The following is a 12,850-nucleotide window of genomic DNA, read 5'->3' on the forward strand; positions in this document are numbered from 1 at the left end:
CACATCAGATATTTACAATTCATAACAGTAGCAAAATTATAGTTATGAAATAGCAATAGAATAATTTTATGGTTGGGGGTCAGCACAACATGAGGAACTGTATTAAAGGGTCACAGCTTTAGGAAGGTTGAGAACCATTGCAACAGAGTGAGACGGGTCAATTGTCTTAGCAGAGGGATGCCCACATTATGGGCACCTAGGAGGGTACAGCAGGCTCCAAGAGCCAGAAGGACTGAGAGGACACTTAATGAACGGACAAGGACAGACAGACAGAGCAGGTGGAGGGAAGAAGCAGTTGGAGAGGCAGACTCCAGAATTTGGAGTCAAATATGGCGACAGAAGCCAGCAGAAACAAATGATCTATATTTATTTTAAGAGAACTGAATTGGTAGCTTGGTTAGGAGTGGCTGAGCCGCCATGTAGAAGGGGGCTCATACATGCCTCTTCTGGGTTTCAGCACTAGCTGTATAAAGCGAGGACATGGCCACTCCAAGCTATGGTTGAGGGAGGTTTTTATTGTAAATACGAGGGAGAGCACAGAGAGAAAGTAGTAGACTAAACATGGCCAGTAGACTAAATTGGGCCATGAGAGGACGGGGTGGGGGATGGGGGGTGGGGTGTAGTAGGGGTGGAGTGAGAGAGGAAGAAGAGAAGGGGCTAAGAGGACCAAGAACCAAGAGGGCACATGGCTGACATGGCAGGGTTATATAGGAATGAGAAGCTGGGAAGAAGGAAAGCCCATGAGATGGAGAAGTTTAGGGGATGGAGTGAGAAGAGCTAGGATGCCAGCCTGGATTCTGTACAAGAGTACTTGCTATGCTGAGAAGGTCTGGAGGCCAGCATGCACTTTGGTATGCTAATAGGTACCACAGTTAGCCATTTGTCTTGGAGTTTCTTTTGGACCTCACAGTTACTAATTCTAACTCGCCTGTACTTTTTAAAAAGCAGGTTCAACTTCTGACAAATTGTCAGTCTTTTATAATTAGTGTGAGAAAGAAACCCAGCATGAGGGAAGGACAGAAGAGGACAGAGGTCCATATTAAATAGCTGCATGGAGGGCCCCTGCACACAGCTGCAAGAACAGCTGGTAGTCACAGTGACATCCCTGGGATTGGGACGACAGACATACCCTACCTGTCCGGTGTCTTGAGTTGCAGCCTTGTGTGGAGAAATCCCCCTCTCCTGACTGCTTTTTAATCCTGACTGGGTGGTCACTCTTACATTTCCCTCCGTGATCAGCAATGTGGATTTCCTTTCAGAATGTGTCCTGTGGATAAACACACATCTAGTCATTGCTATCAGAACTTAGAAGACCACTCAAGGGCCTGTGTACATCCTGCTCCACAGTAGCTGCACACAGTCATGCAAACAGTAACTACTTCTCTAGACTTAAAGTCAGGGAAGTCACTCAGGGGACCACAGATTTGTCTTCCTCTGTGGCCTCATGCAGGTCATTAACTGGTAGCATATGACTCCAGAGGACTCAGTGGAGAGTGGGACCTGTATTTTTTTTTTTTTTTTTTTTTTTTGTGTGTGTGTGTGTGTGTCAGGAGAAGCCCCAGGGCACAGTGGCTAGAAAAGCCATTCTTCATGGCTTGTGAAAGCTGCATCCATGCCTGACCCTGCCTCTTTTAATTTATCATGCTTTTATTTATTTATTTATTTATTTTTCTGAGACAGGGTTTCACTGTGTAGCCCTGGCTGTCCTGGAACTCATTCTGTATACCAGGCTGGGATTAAAGTCGTGCTCCACCACTGCCTGGCTCATGCTTTTAATTACTAAAAAAAATCGTGTTAATCAAATTGCAATGCCTGTAAGGAGAAATAAAATTGTGAAGCAGAAGTTTGCTACTCACGGCTCATATTCTTTTTAATGGCCTGTCATGTTTGCTGCAGCTTATAAGCTGTCCTGTAGACATGTAAGGCTACATTACTGTCACATCACACAGCCTATCCACCCCATGGCTCTCCACTCCCATGTGCATGCAAGTGGTTATGTGACACTTGAAGAAGGGGAGTCATGTTTTCTTCTGCCCATGGACCATGGGCTGCCTCTGTCTGTACATTTCTCTCCAGGAGAGATTTTGTCATGTACACAATTTCTCTTACAACAAAATAACAGGTTTCTGTGAGACTGGTGACCATGGTTTAAAGAAATGCCTTTCAAAGAAAATAAAGTAGGAATTAGCCCTGGACTCTGGGGCCCTAAAACAGGCTTCCAAGCACCTCTTAGTGTGTAAATGTCTTTACCTGAGGGAAACGGGATGTGTAGGCTGTGGTTAACTGTATGTGTGCTTGGGAAAGAATGCTGTGAATGTGAAAGGGAAGTCTGTCATCTAGAGACAGGATCGGGGGAGAAGAAGGGAAGGATAAATGCGGGGTAGGGGGAGCAGAAGAGGAGGAGGATGGGGAAAGGGAGAGAGGAAGGGAAAACCTGACACTTGACCCAATTCATGCTGGACACTGATAAACTGGTGGTCACCCTGGCCAGAGACTTGGGATACTTGTGAGCTGCTTAGTCAAAGATCTTCCCAGGAACCCCTATGTGATGCTCTACACAGTATGGATGTGTGCCCATCCTCCACCATGTCCTATTATTTGAGAAGCTAATCTTGCTTATTCAGACACCACAGCTGCATCTTGACTGGTTCCCATGATACTCTGTAGGGCCCTACCACCATAGCTGGTGGGTAGTAACTGCCTCAGCTGGTCACTACTCTGGTCATACATCAGTTATGTGCGTGGCCTAGTTCCTTCCCAAGGAATAAGGCCAGCTCTTTTCTGGCCCTACATCACCTGCTTTGGTGATATTTTGTTTGTTCTCTAACAAATAAAACTTACCTAAAGATCAGAGGGCAGGCAGTGGTGGCACACACTTTTAATTCCAGCACTAGGGAAGTGGAGACAGGAAGTGATATGGCTGGGCAGAGAAAGGAATACAAGGTAGGAGGAGACAGGAGCTTGGCTCCCTTTGGCCTGAGGATTTGGTCAAGGTAAGAAGTCTCTCTAGTGACTGGCTCCTTTACTGATCCTTCAGCATTTACCCTAATATCTGGTTCCGAGTTTTTATTATTAAGACCAATTAGGGTTCGTGCTACAACCTGCCCTACCTTTATTACCTAAATCACACCTGAGAGTCTAGTCTGCTGTACAGTGGTCTGTGGTAAGTAAGATTGGTGTTTCAACTGCCCTCATAATGAGGGAGTTTTGGGGAAGAGCTACACCCAGAGGAGAGGAAATGGCTGTATAGGAAATGGGCATAAGGAGGGACTTACCACCTGCAAATTACAGTCCAGGTGAGGCTGGCCAACCCACCAATGAGGAGTGCACCCAGCGCAATGGAGACCCAGGATGCCCGAGGCAGCCTGCCAGAATCTGTACAGGAGGACATAAGTCAGCAGATCTGGCCAGCATGGTTACAGATCTCTACCTGGCTGCCTCTGAGCACAACTCATGGAGGAAAAGATTATAATATGTTCTTTCTGAGCGAATCAGAGGTGGGGAGAGCTGGTGGGAACTGGCCCTGTAACTGGGAGAGAGGGTTAGGTCTAGTGACTGGCACAGTTCCAGGGCTGGGCTGGGGATGGGGATATCCTTCCTTTCTCATCTTGGAAGACAGACAGTGAGCTTCTGAGTGAGCTGCTTAAGGCTCCTAAAGGAATCAGACGGGAGAAGACAGTGGGCACATGGCAGCTGCACCTGAAGAACAGATACAGTCCTAGAACTGCATTCATAGGCATTTGGGATTTGCGAAGATTGTGAGATTCAACTGGGGTCCCGGTAGGCATACTGAAGCCCCATGCAGTTAGAACTTTGGGGGATCTAGGGACAGATGGCAAATTACCCAGTGATCTTTACAACACAGAGATAAATCAAACCATTCACTGGGACTTAGAGAGCAAAGGGCAGAACCCTTGGACCCATCTAGCCAGGGGCTTGAAACCTCTGATATTGGAGTCTGAGCAGATGCTGCTGCTCATTTCTTCTGTATTCCTGCCAAGTTCTGAACCCACTGACTTCCTGTGAGGAGCTGTCAGTCTGCGGCCAGTGGCCTTTTCTCAAAGTCCCTGCTGTCACAACCTTGTTATTGACTCTTCTGCCAGCTACTCATCACTGGCTCCCTGGAATTGTTAGAAATCCTCCAGCAGAGAACTTGTTTTTAAATGTCACAATGTCACGCACCACACTGTGCCCACCGCTGTAAGGTGGCATGCCCCTAAAGCTATGAGGACTAGTCCCAGCAAGAGGCGCAGGGGGTTGAGTCAGTGCTGGCTAGGAGTGACGCTGAGTCAGAGAGGACGTGCTGAGGCCTGGTAGCTTGAGGTTTGGCAGCCTGGTGTGATTAGATTGGCTTTCCAACTGGGACCTGCACCCCACATGTTCCCTCTATATAGAATCTAAAACTCTCTCAGGGTTTGACCCTCTTGAAAGCTAGGGACACTGGTATTTCTTACAGCTGACCCCTGGGGTTTACATTTGGCCGTATGTCAAGTGAAAACTATTTAGATGGAACTGCCTTACCAAGGCCTCTCTATCCTTCCCCAGCTTGGATTTGGCCTTTCATTAGGCCACCCACCGTGCCTCTGCCTGTACATGACTGTGGAGTCTCCAGGCTTGGCTTGTGTACCCTGCTCAGCTCTAAGCTCCGCTCTAGGAATCCTTTGTGCAGGGTGTGAAACCTCCACACATTTTTCGCTCCAGAATGACTTGAAGATCAATGTCAGCCCTGGTTAAGACCTTCAAGCCCCAGACTTGCAAGGGCCCTTGTCCATCTTGCATGTTTCTGAAACATGTCCTTTTTGGTAATAACACATCAAATGAAGAAATTCTATCCTCAACAATTTTCTGGCTTCAGTGGTAAGCATTCAGAGGGGAATGCCAAAGACATCCCGGGCCAGCCAAACATCTGAATTGCAGACAGGTGCCCTTTGGCTGACTGACAGCATCAGGAGTTTTATTCTGGGCCCTTGGAGCTGTCTCATGGGATAAAACGAGGTTAGCAATATTGCTGGGCCTATAGGGAATTAGGATGCTGACTTCAGGGTCTCATGGTTCACTGTGGCAGGTTTCTTTCTGAGTTAGTTATCTTGGGCTTGCAACTGTAAATGCAGACAGAAGCAGCCTCAGATTCTGCTATACATATTCTGCAGCACAATTTGCATCTAAAAAGTGTTTCAGACATACTACTGAAAGTTGACAGGGTTCCATTCCCTGAATTTCTCCAGGTTCTCCTTGTCTACTCACCACTAGGCAGGGAGAGCCTCAGTTTGGCACCTGGGAAGATCTGGGGCACCCTCTAGGAACATCACTAAAGTTTGATGACATTTCGAGGAAGCCACTCACCTATGCAGGTCTTCTCATCCTCACCTAGCACATAGGGGTCTGTGCACACACACTGGAAGCTTCCCTTGGTGTTCTTGCACTTTGCAGAGGGGTGGCAAGGTGGGTGTGTCAAATCTGCACACTCATTAACATCTGCAGGAACAACACACAGTCAGTAGTAGAGAAAGAAGAGCCTATGTCCCCAGCCCCAAGTAGCAGACCCTTCTTTTCCAGGCCAGCTACCACCTAGGTCCACCCTTGGTGTCAGAAACATCAGTGTCTTGGCCTTGTCACCTTCCCAGTTGTACTGTCACCTCATACTCCTTGTGCTTTTAAGTCACCTGCAGGGCACCCTAGCACTGGTGCTGTGGCCAGGGCTATCTCACCAGCTCCTGCGGTTCATGGCCCAGCTGTATTCCTTAGGCTCTTGGTTTACCTGTGTCCCTGCTCTCTCTGTCATTCATGCCTCTACTGCCTTTTCCATAGGAGCATGAGTCACTGACTATAAAAGCCAAACTTGCCTTTCCTGCCTCCCTGTGTGAGGACTCGACTGTTACTATGGACCCAGCTCTGCCACAGTGTGCATGGCAAACTGTGTGTATGGAAGGTAATGGATGACAGGCATCATGCCCTTCTCTCCTCAGTGAATCCTGGGGATCTTATTCTTACTTTTCCTGTATGCATTTTTCGTGGCTGCCACAAGGAATTACCATAATCTGAGAGCCTAAGAATGAAGGTGTCAGAGTACAATGCCTCTCCACAGGTTCTTCCTTTGCCTCTTCCAGAACAACTCTGGGTATGTCCTGTCTTGTAGACTCGTTGTATTTCTCAGGCCTCTCCAACTATCCTTTCTTGGTATCTTTTCTTATAAGGACACTGGACCCTGGGTGAGGGACACCTGGAAGCATCTGTAAAGATTCTATTTTCAAATAGGGCCACATTCTGAGACACTGAGGCTTAGGACTTGAACAAATCTTTCTTTGGGACAACTGTCAACCTCAGACTCAATATGATCAGTTTGTTCTAAACAGAAGTCACTCTAGAAGGCTAGTGAGTTTGGGATCATGTACATTCTGGGCTTTCTTGCAGAGGATTAACCCTGAGGAGTGTGCTACAAGTCTACCTCGAGAGGAGCTTGGTACTTCCTACAAAGGATAAAAGAAAACATGCTGAAGTTAGCCATCTTATTAGAACTCTAGGGCAACCTGCATGGAGGACCAAGGTGTTGTGTGCTGATAAGATTTTGTAGTGTTTCTTTTTCTTTTTGAAAAAAATTATTTAATTTTTAATTAATTTTTTAAAATATTTTTTTTGTGAGTACTTTGCCTGCATATATGCCTTCACGCCAGAGGAGGGCCCCAGATCTCATTATAGAAGGTTGTGAGCCACCATGCGGTTGCTGGGAATTGAACACAGGACCTCTGGAAGAGAAGTCAGTGCTCTTAACCACTGAGCCATCTCTCCAGGCCCCAGATTTTGTAGTTTTTCAAGAGCAGCAGATTGTATCCTCAGATCATCATGAAAATACTTTTACAGATTTGTCTGTCCCTGGAAGCTGACATAGAAATATATATGATCATCTCTTATACACACATTGTGTAACAATTATGAAAAGCCACAGACAGGCAGTTTCTATCTACTGTAACCTACAGCTTGAACAAGACTTATCACACACACTGGTTGGATTTTCCTATCAGTTTTACATGGATGGTATATTATTTTTTTCACTGCTATGATGAAACACTAACCAAGGCACCTTAAAGAAGGAAGGTTTTTTTTTTTGGGGGGGGGGCTTATAGTTCCAGAGGGATAAGAGTCTATCACCATCATGGTGGGAAGCACGGCAGTAGGCAGTCACGGCGGCTGGAACAACTGAGAGCTGACACCTCACAATACCACAAGCCACCAAACAGAGGACAACTTGGAAGTGCGAGGCTTTAAACTCTCAAAGCTCACCCACAGTGACATATTCCAACAAGACCACACCTCATGAAACTCCCTAAACTGTGAAACAAACTAGGGACTAAGTCTTCAATTGCTTAAGGCTATGGGAGACATCTCATTAAAACCACTACATTCCACTTGCTAGCCTCCATAGGGTCACAGCCATATCATAATGCAGAATGCTTTTAGTCCAACTCCAAAAGTCTCCGTAGTTTTTGGGTCTAAGCATGGTTGAAAAGTCAAAAGTCTGTGTCTCTTCTGAGACTCAAAGAAATCTCTTACCCGTAAGAAATTGTAGCCCCTGTAAACTCAAAATGCAAATTGCAAGCTTCCAACACATGATGGTACAGAACGTACACTGCCATTCCAAAAGGGAGGAACGGGAGTGTAGTGAGAAAACAATAAACCAAAGCAAGACAAAAACCCAACATGGAAAATACCAAATCCTGTAGCTCCATGTTTGATGTCAAAAGCTTAGACAGCTTTGCCCTTCCAACTTTGCTGCCTGCAAGATCTCTCCCCCCACACCCCCAGGCTGTTTCCACTTCCTGTGTGCAGCTCTCTTTCGCAGATACTCATGGCTCTGACATCTGAAACACCTTGTCTCCACTGACACACAGGGTTCATTTTTATAACTGCACTGGCCCCTCGGGGCCTCTTGCTTTCTCAAGGACCCTCTTGGAGGGACTCCCCTGGCCCACACTGCCTGACCTCAGCAGCTCTCTGAGACTGTGGAGGAAGATGCCATGACCTATTTACTCCCACTTCTTTCACCACTCAAATCCAGCACCATGTGGGTGACACTGCCAAGTTTGGCTACCAGCCTGGGATGAGCCTTAGAACCCTCAAGTCACACATGTAGCAGCTTTTGTTTGTTATTATTTCCTAGGACAATTCCTTTCACAGTCCTTCCCTTTATTCCAATGCAGAGAAGGCCTCTCCTTGTCTTCCTATCTCTTTCATCACCAGCCTGGGTTGCAACATTAAGTTTCCTGGTGCTCTTTGTCTCTTCAAACTATTTTGCATTCCTTTTTGTCTTACTTTCTCATTTTCATTGTAGACAAGCATAAAAGTGATTCCTAGTCACCATTTAATAGTCAATATTAGGATGTCTTAAAATCTTCAACAAATAAATTAAACCATTGCTTTTAAATTTAGCGCCAGGCAAGTTTGTAGGACAAAGGCAGAAAGCAGCCACAATTTTGCCAAAATCTCACAATAATATCGTGTTCATCTAGAATCTATTGAGATGGGCCCCCAAAGTCCACAAAGCTCCACTGCAACATTAAATCACATTTCTAGTCCAAACTTCCAAAATCTTCTTCCACATTTCTCCAAAAACCAACATGATCATGTCTGGCACAGCAAGAACCCACTTCCTAGTTCTAACATATGTAGCCATTACTTTTATACTTCTGTAATAAAACATCACAATCAAGGCAACTTATAGAAGAAAGGGCTTATCTGGACTGACTCTAGGGGGTTAATAGTCCATCATGGCAGGGAACCATAGCGGCCCTGGCAGGTGTGGCAGCTGGAACAGCTGAGAGCTCACATCTTGAGCCACAAGCACCAAACAGAGCAAACTTGGAATTCCACATGAATTTGAACTCTAAAAGCTTGTCCCTAGTGACATACTTCCTCTACCAAAGCCACACCTCCTAATCCTCCCCAAACAGTACTACCAGCTGGGGACCAAGTATTCAAATGCCTGAAACTTTAACTCATCAAAGCATCACAGCTGGATTTTAGTGAGTAAATGGGATTTGAATAGAGAAGATAAAATAATCTCTTTGGATTTTTCTGTGTTAAATAGTTAAGCTTGTAGCTCTCCGTTCCATAGTGAGTCACATGGATAGGCACACACTAGTTGGAGGTCAGTTAGATACATATTCATGCCAATTATATTTCATGCCAAAAATATTTAGTTTCTATCATTCTTTAAAGGTATGTTTTGCTTCCTTGTAATTCCTTCCTTGAATATATGTAGTTAGAGGTAAGATTTAGAGAAGACACCTGTATGTGTAAACACATCTGCACCTAGAGTGTTCCCTCAATGCACCCTCATGGTTTGCATATAAGAATATTATAAAAACAATAAGGCAGGAAACATGGATTTGTCATCATGAAACGAGTATCTCTTTTCCCATCTTGCTCTTCAGAGACCCCTGCAGTTATAAGGTCTTGGTCCTGGCACGCTCTTTGCAAGCTCATGAAGACCTTATCTGTGCAACACATGCAAATAGGTGCCTCTTCTTCCAAACAAAGCAGAATGGATTCTCATCAAACATGCCCCTCTATCAGTTGTGTTTTTTGTTCAATGGTGTATCTTAGGTGAACTTGGTTCTATAGTACTAACAGACCCTCCTGTGGTGATATTTTATTTGTGCACCCCAATAAAACTTATCTGGGGATCAGAGAGCAGAGCCAGCCACCAAATTAGACATAGAGGTCAGGCATGGTGGCACACACCTTTAGTCCTCTCACTCGGGAGGCAGAGATCCTTCTAGATCTCTGTGAGTTCAAGGCCACACTGGGAACAGAGCCAGGAGTGGTGACACACGCCTTTAATCCCAAGAAGTGATGTCAGGAAGCAGAAAGGTATATAAGGCATGAGGACAAGGAACTAGAGGCTTTTAGCAGCAGTTCAAGCCTGAGACCCTCATGGGTGAGGACTCAGAGGCTTTCAGTCTGAGGATTCTCAGAAATAAGATCGGCTGAGGAGTTGGAGAGGTGAGGTTGTTCTATTAAAGGTATATAAGGCATGAGGAAACAGGAACTCATGCTCTTGAGGCTAAGAATTTTAGTCAGAGGATTCATGGAGTTGGTGAGGTAATAGCTGGTGGCTGTGGCTTGTTCTATTTCTCTGATCTTTCAGTTTTCACCCCAATATCTGGCTCTGGGTTTTTTATTAATAAGACTGTTTAGTAATTCATCTTACACCCTCCTTAATATATTCAGCATAGTATTTCATGGTGTGCACACATTCACTGTTGTAAGGGCACTAGGTCTTGTTCTTAATGTTGTGCATTCATTAATTTAAATAGGCAACCAGTGAGCTGGATCGCATGACCATTCTCATTGTACATTGGAAGGGTTGGAGGCAGGAGTAAGCTGAGTGACCTCAAGGGGCAGAGCCATTAGCTGCTGAAAGGGATATTCTGGTGTGAAGCTGCTGAGTTACTGTACTGAGGAAAAAGGACATGGTCAGCGTTGCCCAGTGGGTAACTCACCCTTAACACACGTGGCTTTGCAGTGTCTTATGGACAATGTCAGTTCGATCTCAGAGCTGTTGGCCCTGAAAGGATGCTGGTCTCAAAAGAGAATGTCATTTCTTCTGGTCACAGAATCCACATTATAAGCTCACTTGTTGCAGATAGAGGCCATGCCACCTGATGTTCCTACCAACAAGGAGCACCTGGGAAGCTCAAAAACTAAGGTGATGGCCACTAAGTCCTTGGTACCTGCTGACCACAACTTCCTTAACTTTAGGGAGCCAGGGACTGCTAAAATGAAAAGTCAGGATAAAAACAGCTGAAGGGTGTAGACTGGGGACAAAAAAATGGTTTCTATGACATAAAACTGCCTAGTGGAGGCAGAAGGGGTATGCTGCTCTTACACGTTCAGTGGAGAGCAGCCTTGTGAACTGTTACGTCAGCTCATATTCAGTACAATTAGTGGTCAGCACAAGCAGACTGAGAGACACGTAGAATTTCCCTCAGCTAAGCTTTCCTTTGCAGCTTTAAATCCTAAAACAAATAGCCCGGATGAGTATGTAGCAGTTCAGGTTTTTAGACTAAAGGAAGTAAGGTGTACAAGCTAAAGGTGCACCGTACCAGGGCTGATCAGCCGTAGAACATCACTGTACCAGACCCTAAGAGTCACACCCTGAGGAGACACTGCCAGTTGGGAGAGCTAGTAATCCCGGTCAAGTGAGCATTTCTTGTCTGCTTAGTTGCTAAGCCAAAAGAGCGTGAAGGCTTCCAGGTCTGTCATAACGTTAATGGAGATTAACTACAGAATGTGATAATTCAGAGTGATCTAAGTAGAAGTTGTCAGAAACAGCAGATGCACACAGATGTTGCCGCTGCGTAGAACAGCTGGACCTCTGTCACTCATTCTGTGGGGATTCTGTCTTCTGGCAGAGAATCTCAGATGATGTTCTCAGTGATAAGGTCCTTCGCCTTGTTCCCTGGCCCACTGTTGCTCATGATGAGAACCAAAAGAGAACAGGGGAGTCTGTCAAGCTGGGCCTTCACAGCCCACTTTCTACTGGTACAAGTCTGGGAGAGCAGGACTGTGGGTTTACGTCCAGGTTTCCAGCCCAGGTGGGTGTTTTCTGGCAATAGCTTCCATCTCTTACCTGGTGGCCTTCGGATCCACTGATTCCTGGGCAGTTCATCTTGCTGCCAGCTATTTTCCTAGCTCTGCTTCCTCTCTTCCTTGTCCTGCTCTCTCAGGCTACAGTTGTGCACTGGGGGAACCCGATGTGACTATCTGCCATGGTGTGCAGAACACAGGAGTCAGCCATGGCTAGGGCTGAGACTTGGCCGTCTGCCTCTTTACTACTCAGGGTTTAGAAGTGAAGATCATTGCAATCGTTCAAGGACAAAGCATTTTGGACTCCAAGGAAATGTTCATCCTTGTGAGAAAGGAGATATAAACTATAGCTCACCCACAGACACTGGACATAGAAAGCTCAGAGGTGTCTGGCACGTTCACAACGCTATGCAGAATCATACCACCTTTTCACTGTTCTTGGGAACAAAAAAAAAACAAACAAACAAAAAAACTTTGGACTTTATCTCTGCTTGCAAACCAGCCAAGTTCTTCCATGACACCACTTCTGCTTTCAGAGACTTTGCTGAATGTATGCCACAGCAAGCAGGCCATGGAAGGGTGGCTCTGGCATCCATTCCTACGAGCCCACTTGGCATACAGGGTCTGTTTTCCATTCAGGAGTCTATCATTCATGTGACTGCTGGACATTGAGTTGAGCAACATATCTTCTCTAAAAGCAGGCCTCCTGTCCTTTCTCTCACTGCTCCCTGCCCCTTGCAGAAAAACTACTTACAGGAGGAAAATTTTTAAATAGAACAGAAGATACCAGTTACTGTACCAATAAGTCTCATTGCCAGGGGACTAGGGCCCAGGCTTATTCTTTCTTATAGACTTGTCTCTTTGCAGAAAATAACCAGGACTCAGGCTCTTCCACCACAGGCTGACACTCTTGCCAACTTCCTAAGCATCTTGGGGGCAATCCCTACTTTGCACAGTCACAAGAGAGAAGAGGGTGGTGGAAGCCAGGGGAGTCCTTACAGCAGCGCCTGAAAGTGCCTGTTTCCTTCTGCTCTTCTATTACTGGATGTGAGAAGGATTGGGAAGTAATTCTCTCAGCATGAGGAGGCCAAGAACACAGCTGGAAAGGTGATGCTCAAAAGGGGGTGATAGTTCTGGGTCTCTCTCTGGGTGCCTGGAGTGAGAACCTTCTCTGCTATTTCATCTGCAGAATGTGCTTTCTCAATTCTTTCTACAACCTTGTTGAGAACTAACTGGCTCCTTTTCTTCTCTCCTTGTCTAAATC

General features: G+C 45.8%; 1 protein-coding gene across 1 annotated transcript in view; it reads right to left on the minus strand.

Annotated features, from left to right (window-relative positions):
- Nucleotides 1-703: 703 nt before the first annotated feature.
- The window catches only part of Tpo (thyroid peroxidase), a 55,991-nt gene continuing 43,844 nt past the window's right edge, over nucleotides 704-12,850 (minus strand). Inside the window, exons 13-16 of the mRNA XM_059248190.1 lie at nucleotides 5,344-5,475; nucleotides 3,276-3,375; nucleotides 1,135-1,267; nucleotides 704-721 (exon numbers count right to left, since the gene is read on the minus strand). Coding sequence (XP_059104173.1) covers nucleotides 704-721; nucleotides 1,135-1,267; nucleotides 3,276-3,375; nucleotides 5,344-5,475 — 383 coding nt within the window. The remainder of the gene's footprint in view (nucleotides 722-1,134; nucleotides 1,268-3,275; nucleotides 3,376-5,343; nucleotides 5,476-12,850) is intronic.

This window comes from Peromyscus eremicus, chromosome 22, assembly GCF_949786415.1.
Source record: "Peromyscus eremicus chromosome 22, PerEre_H2_v1, whole genome shotgun sequence".
NCBI lineage: Eukaryota > Metazoa > Chordata > Mammalia > Rodentia > Cricetidae > Peromyscus > Peromyscus eremicus.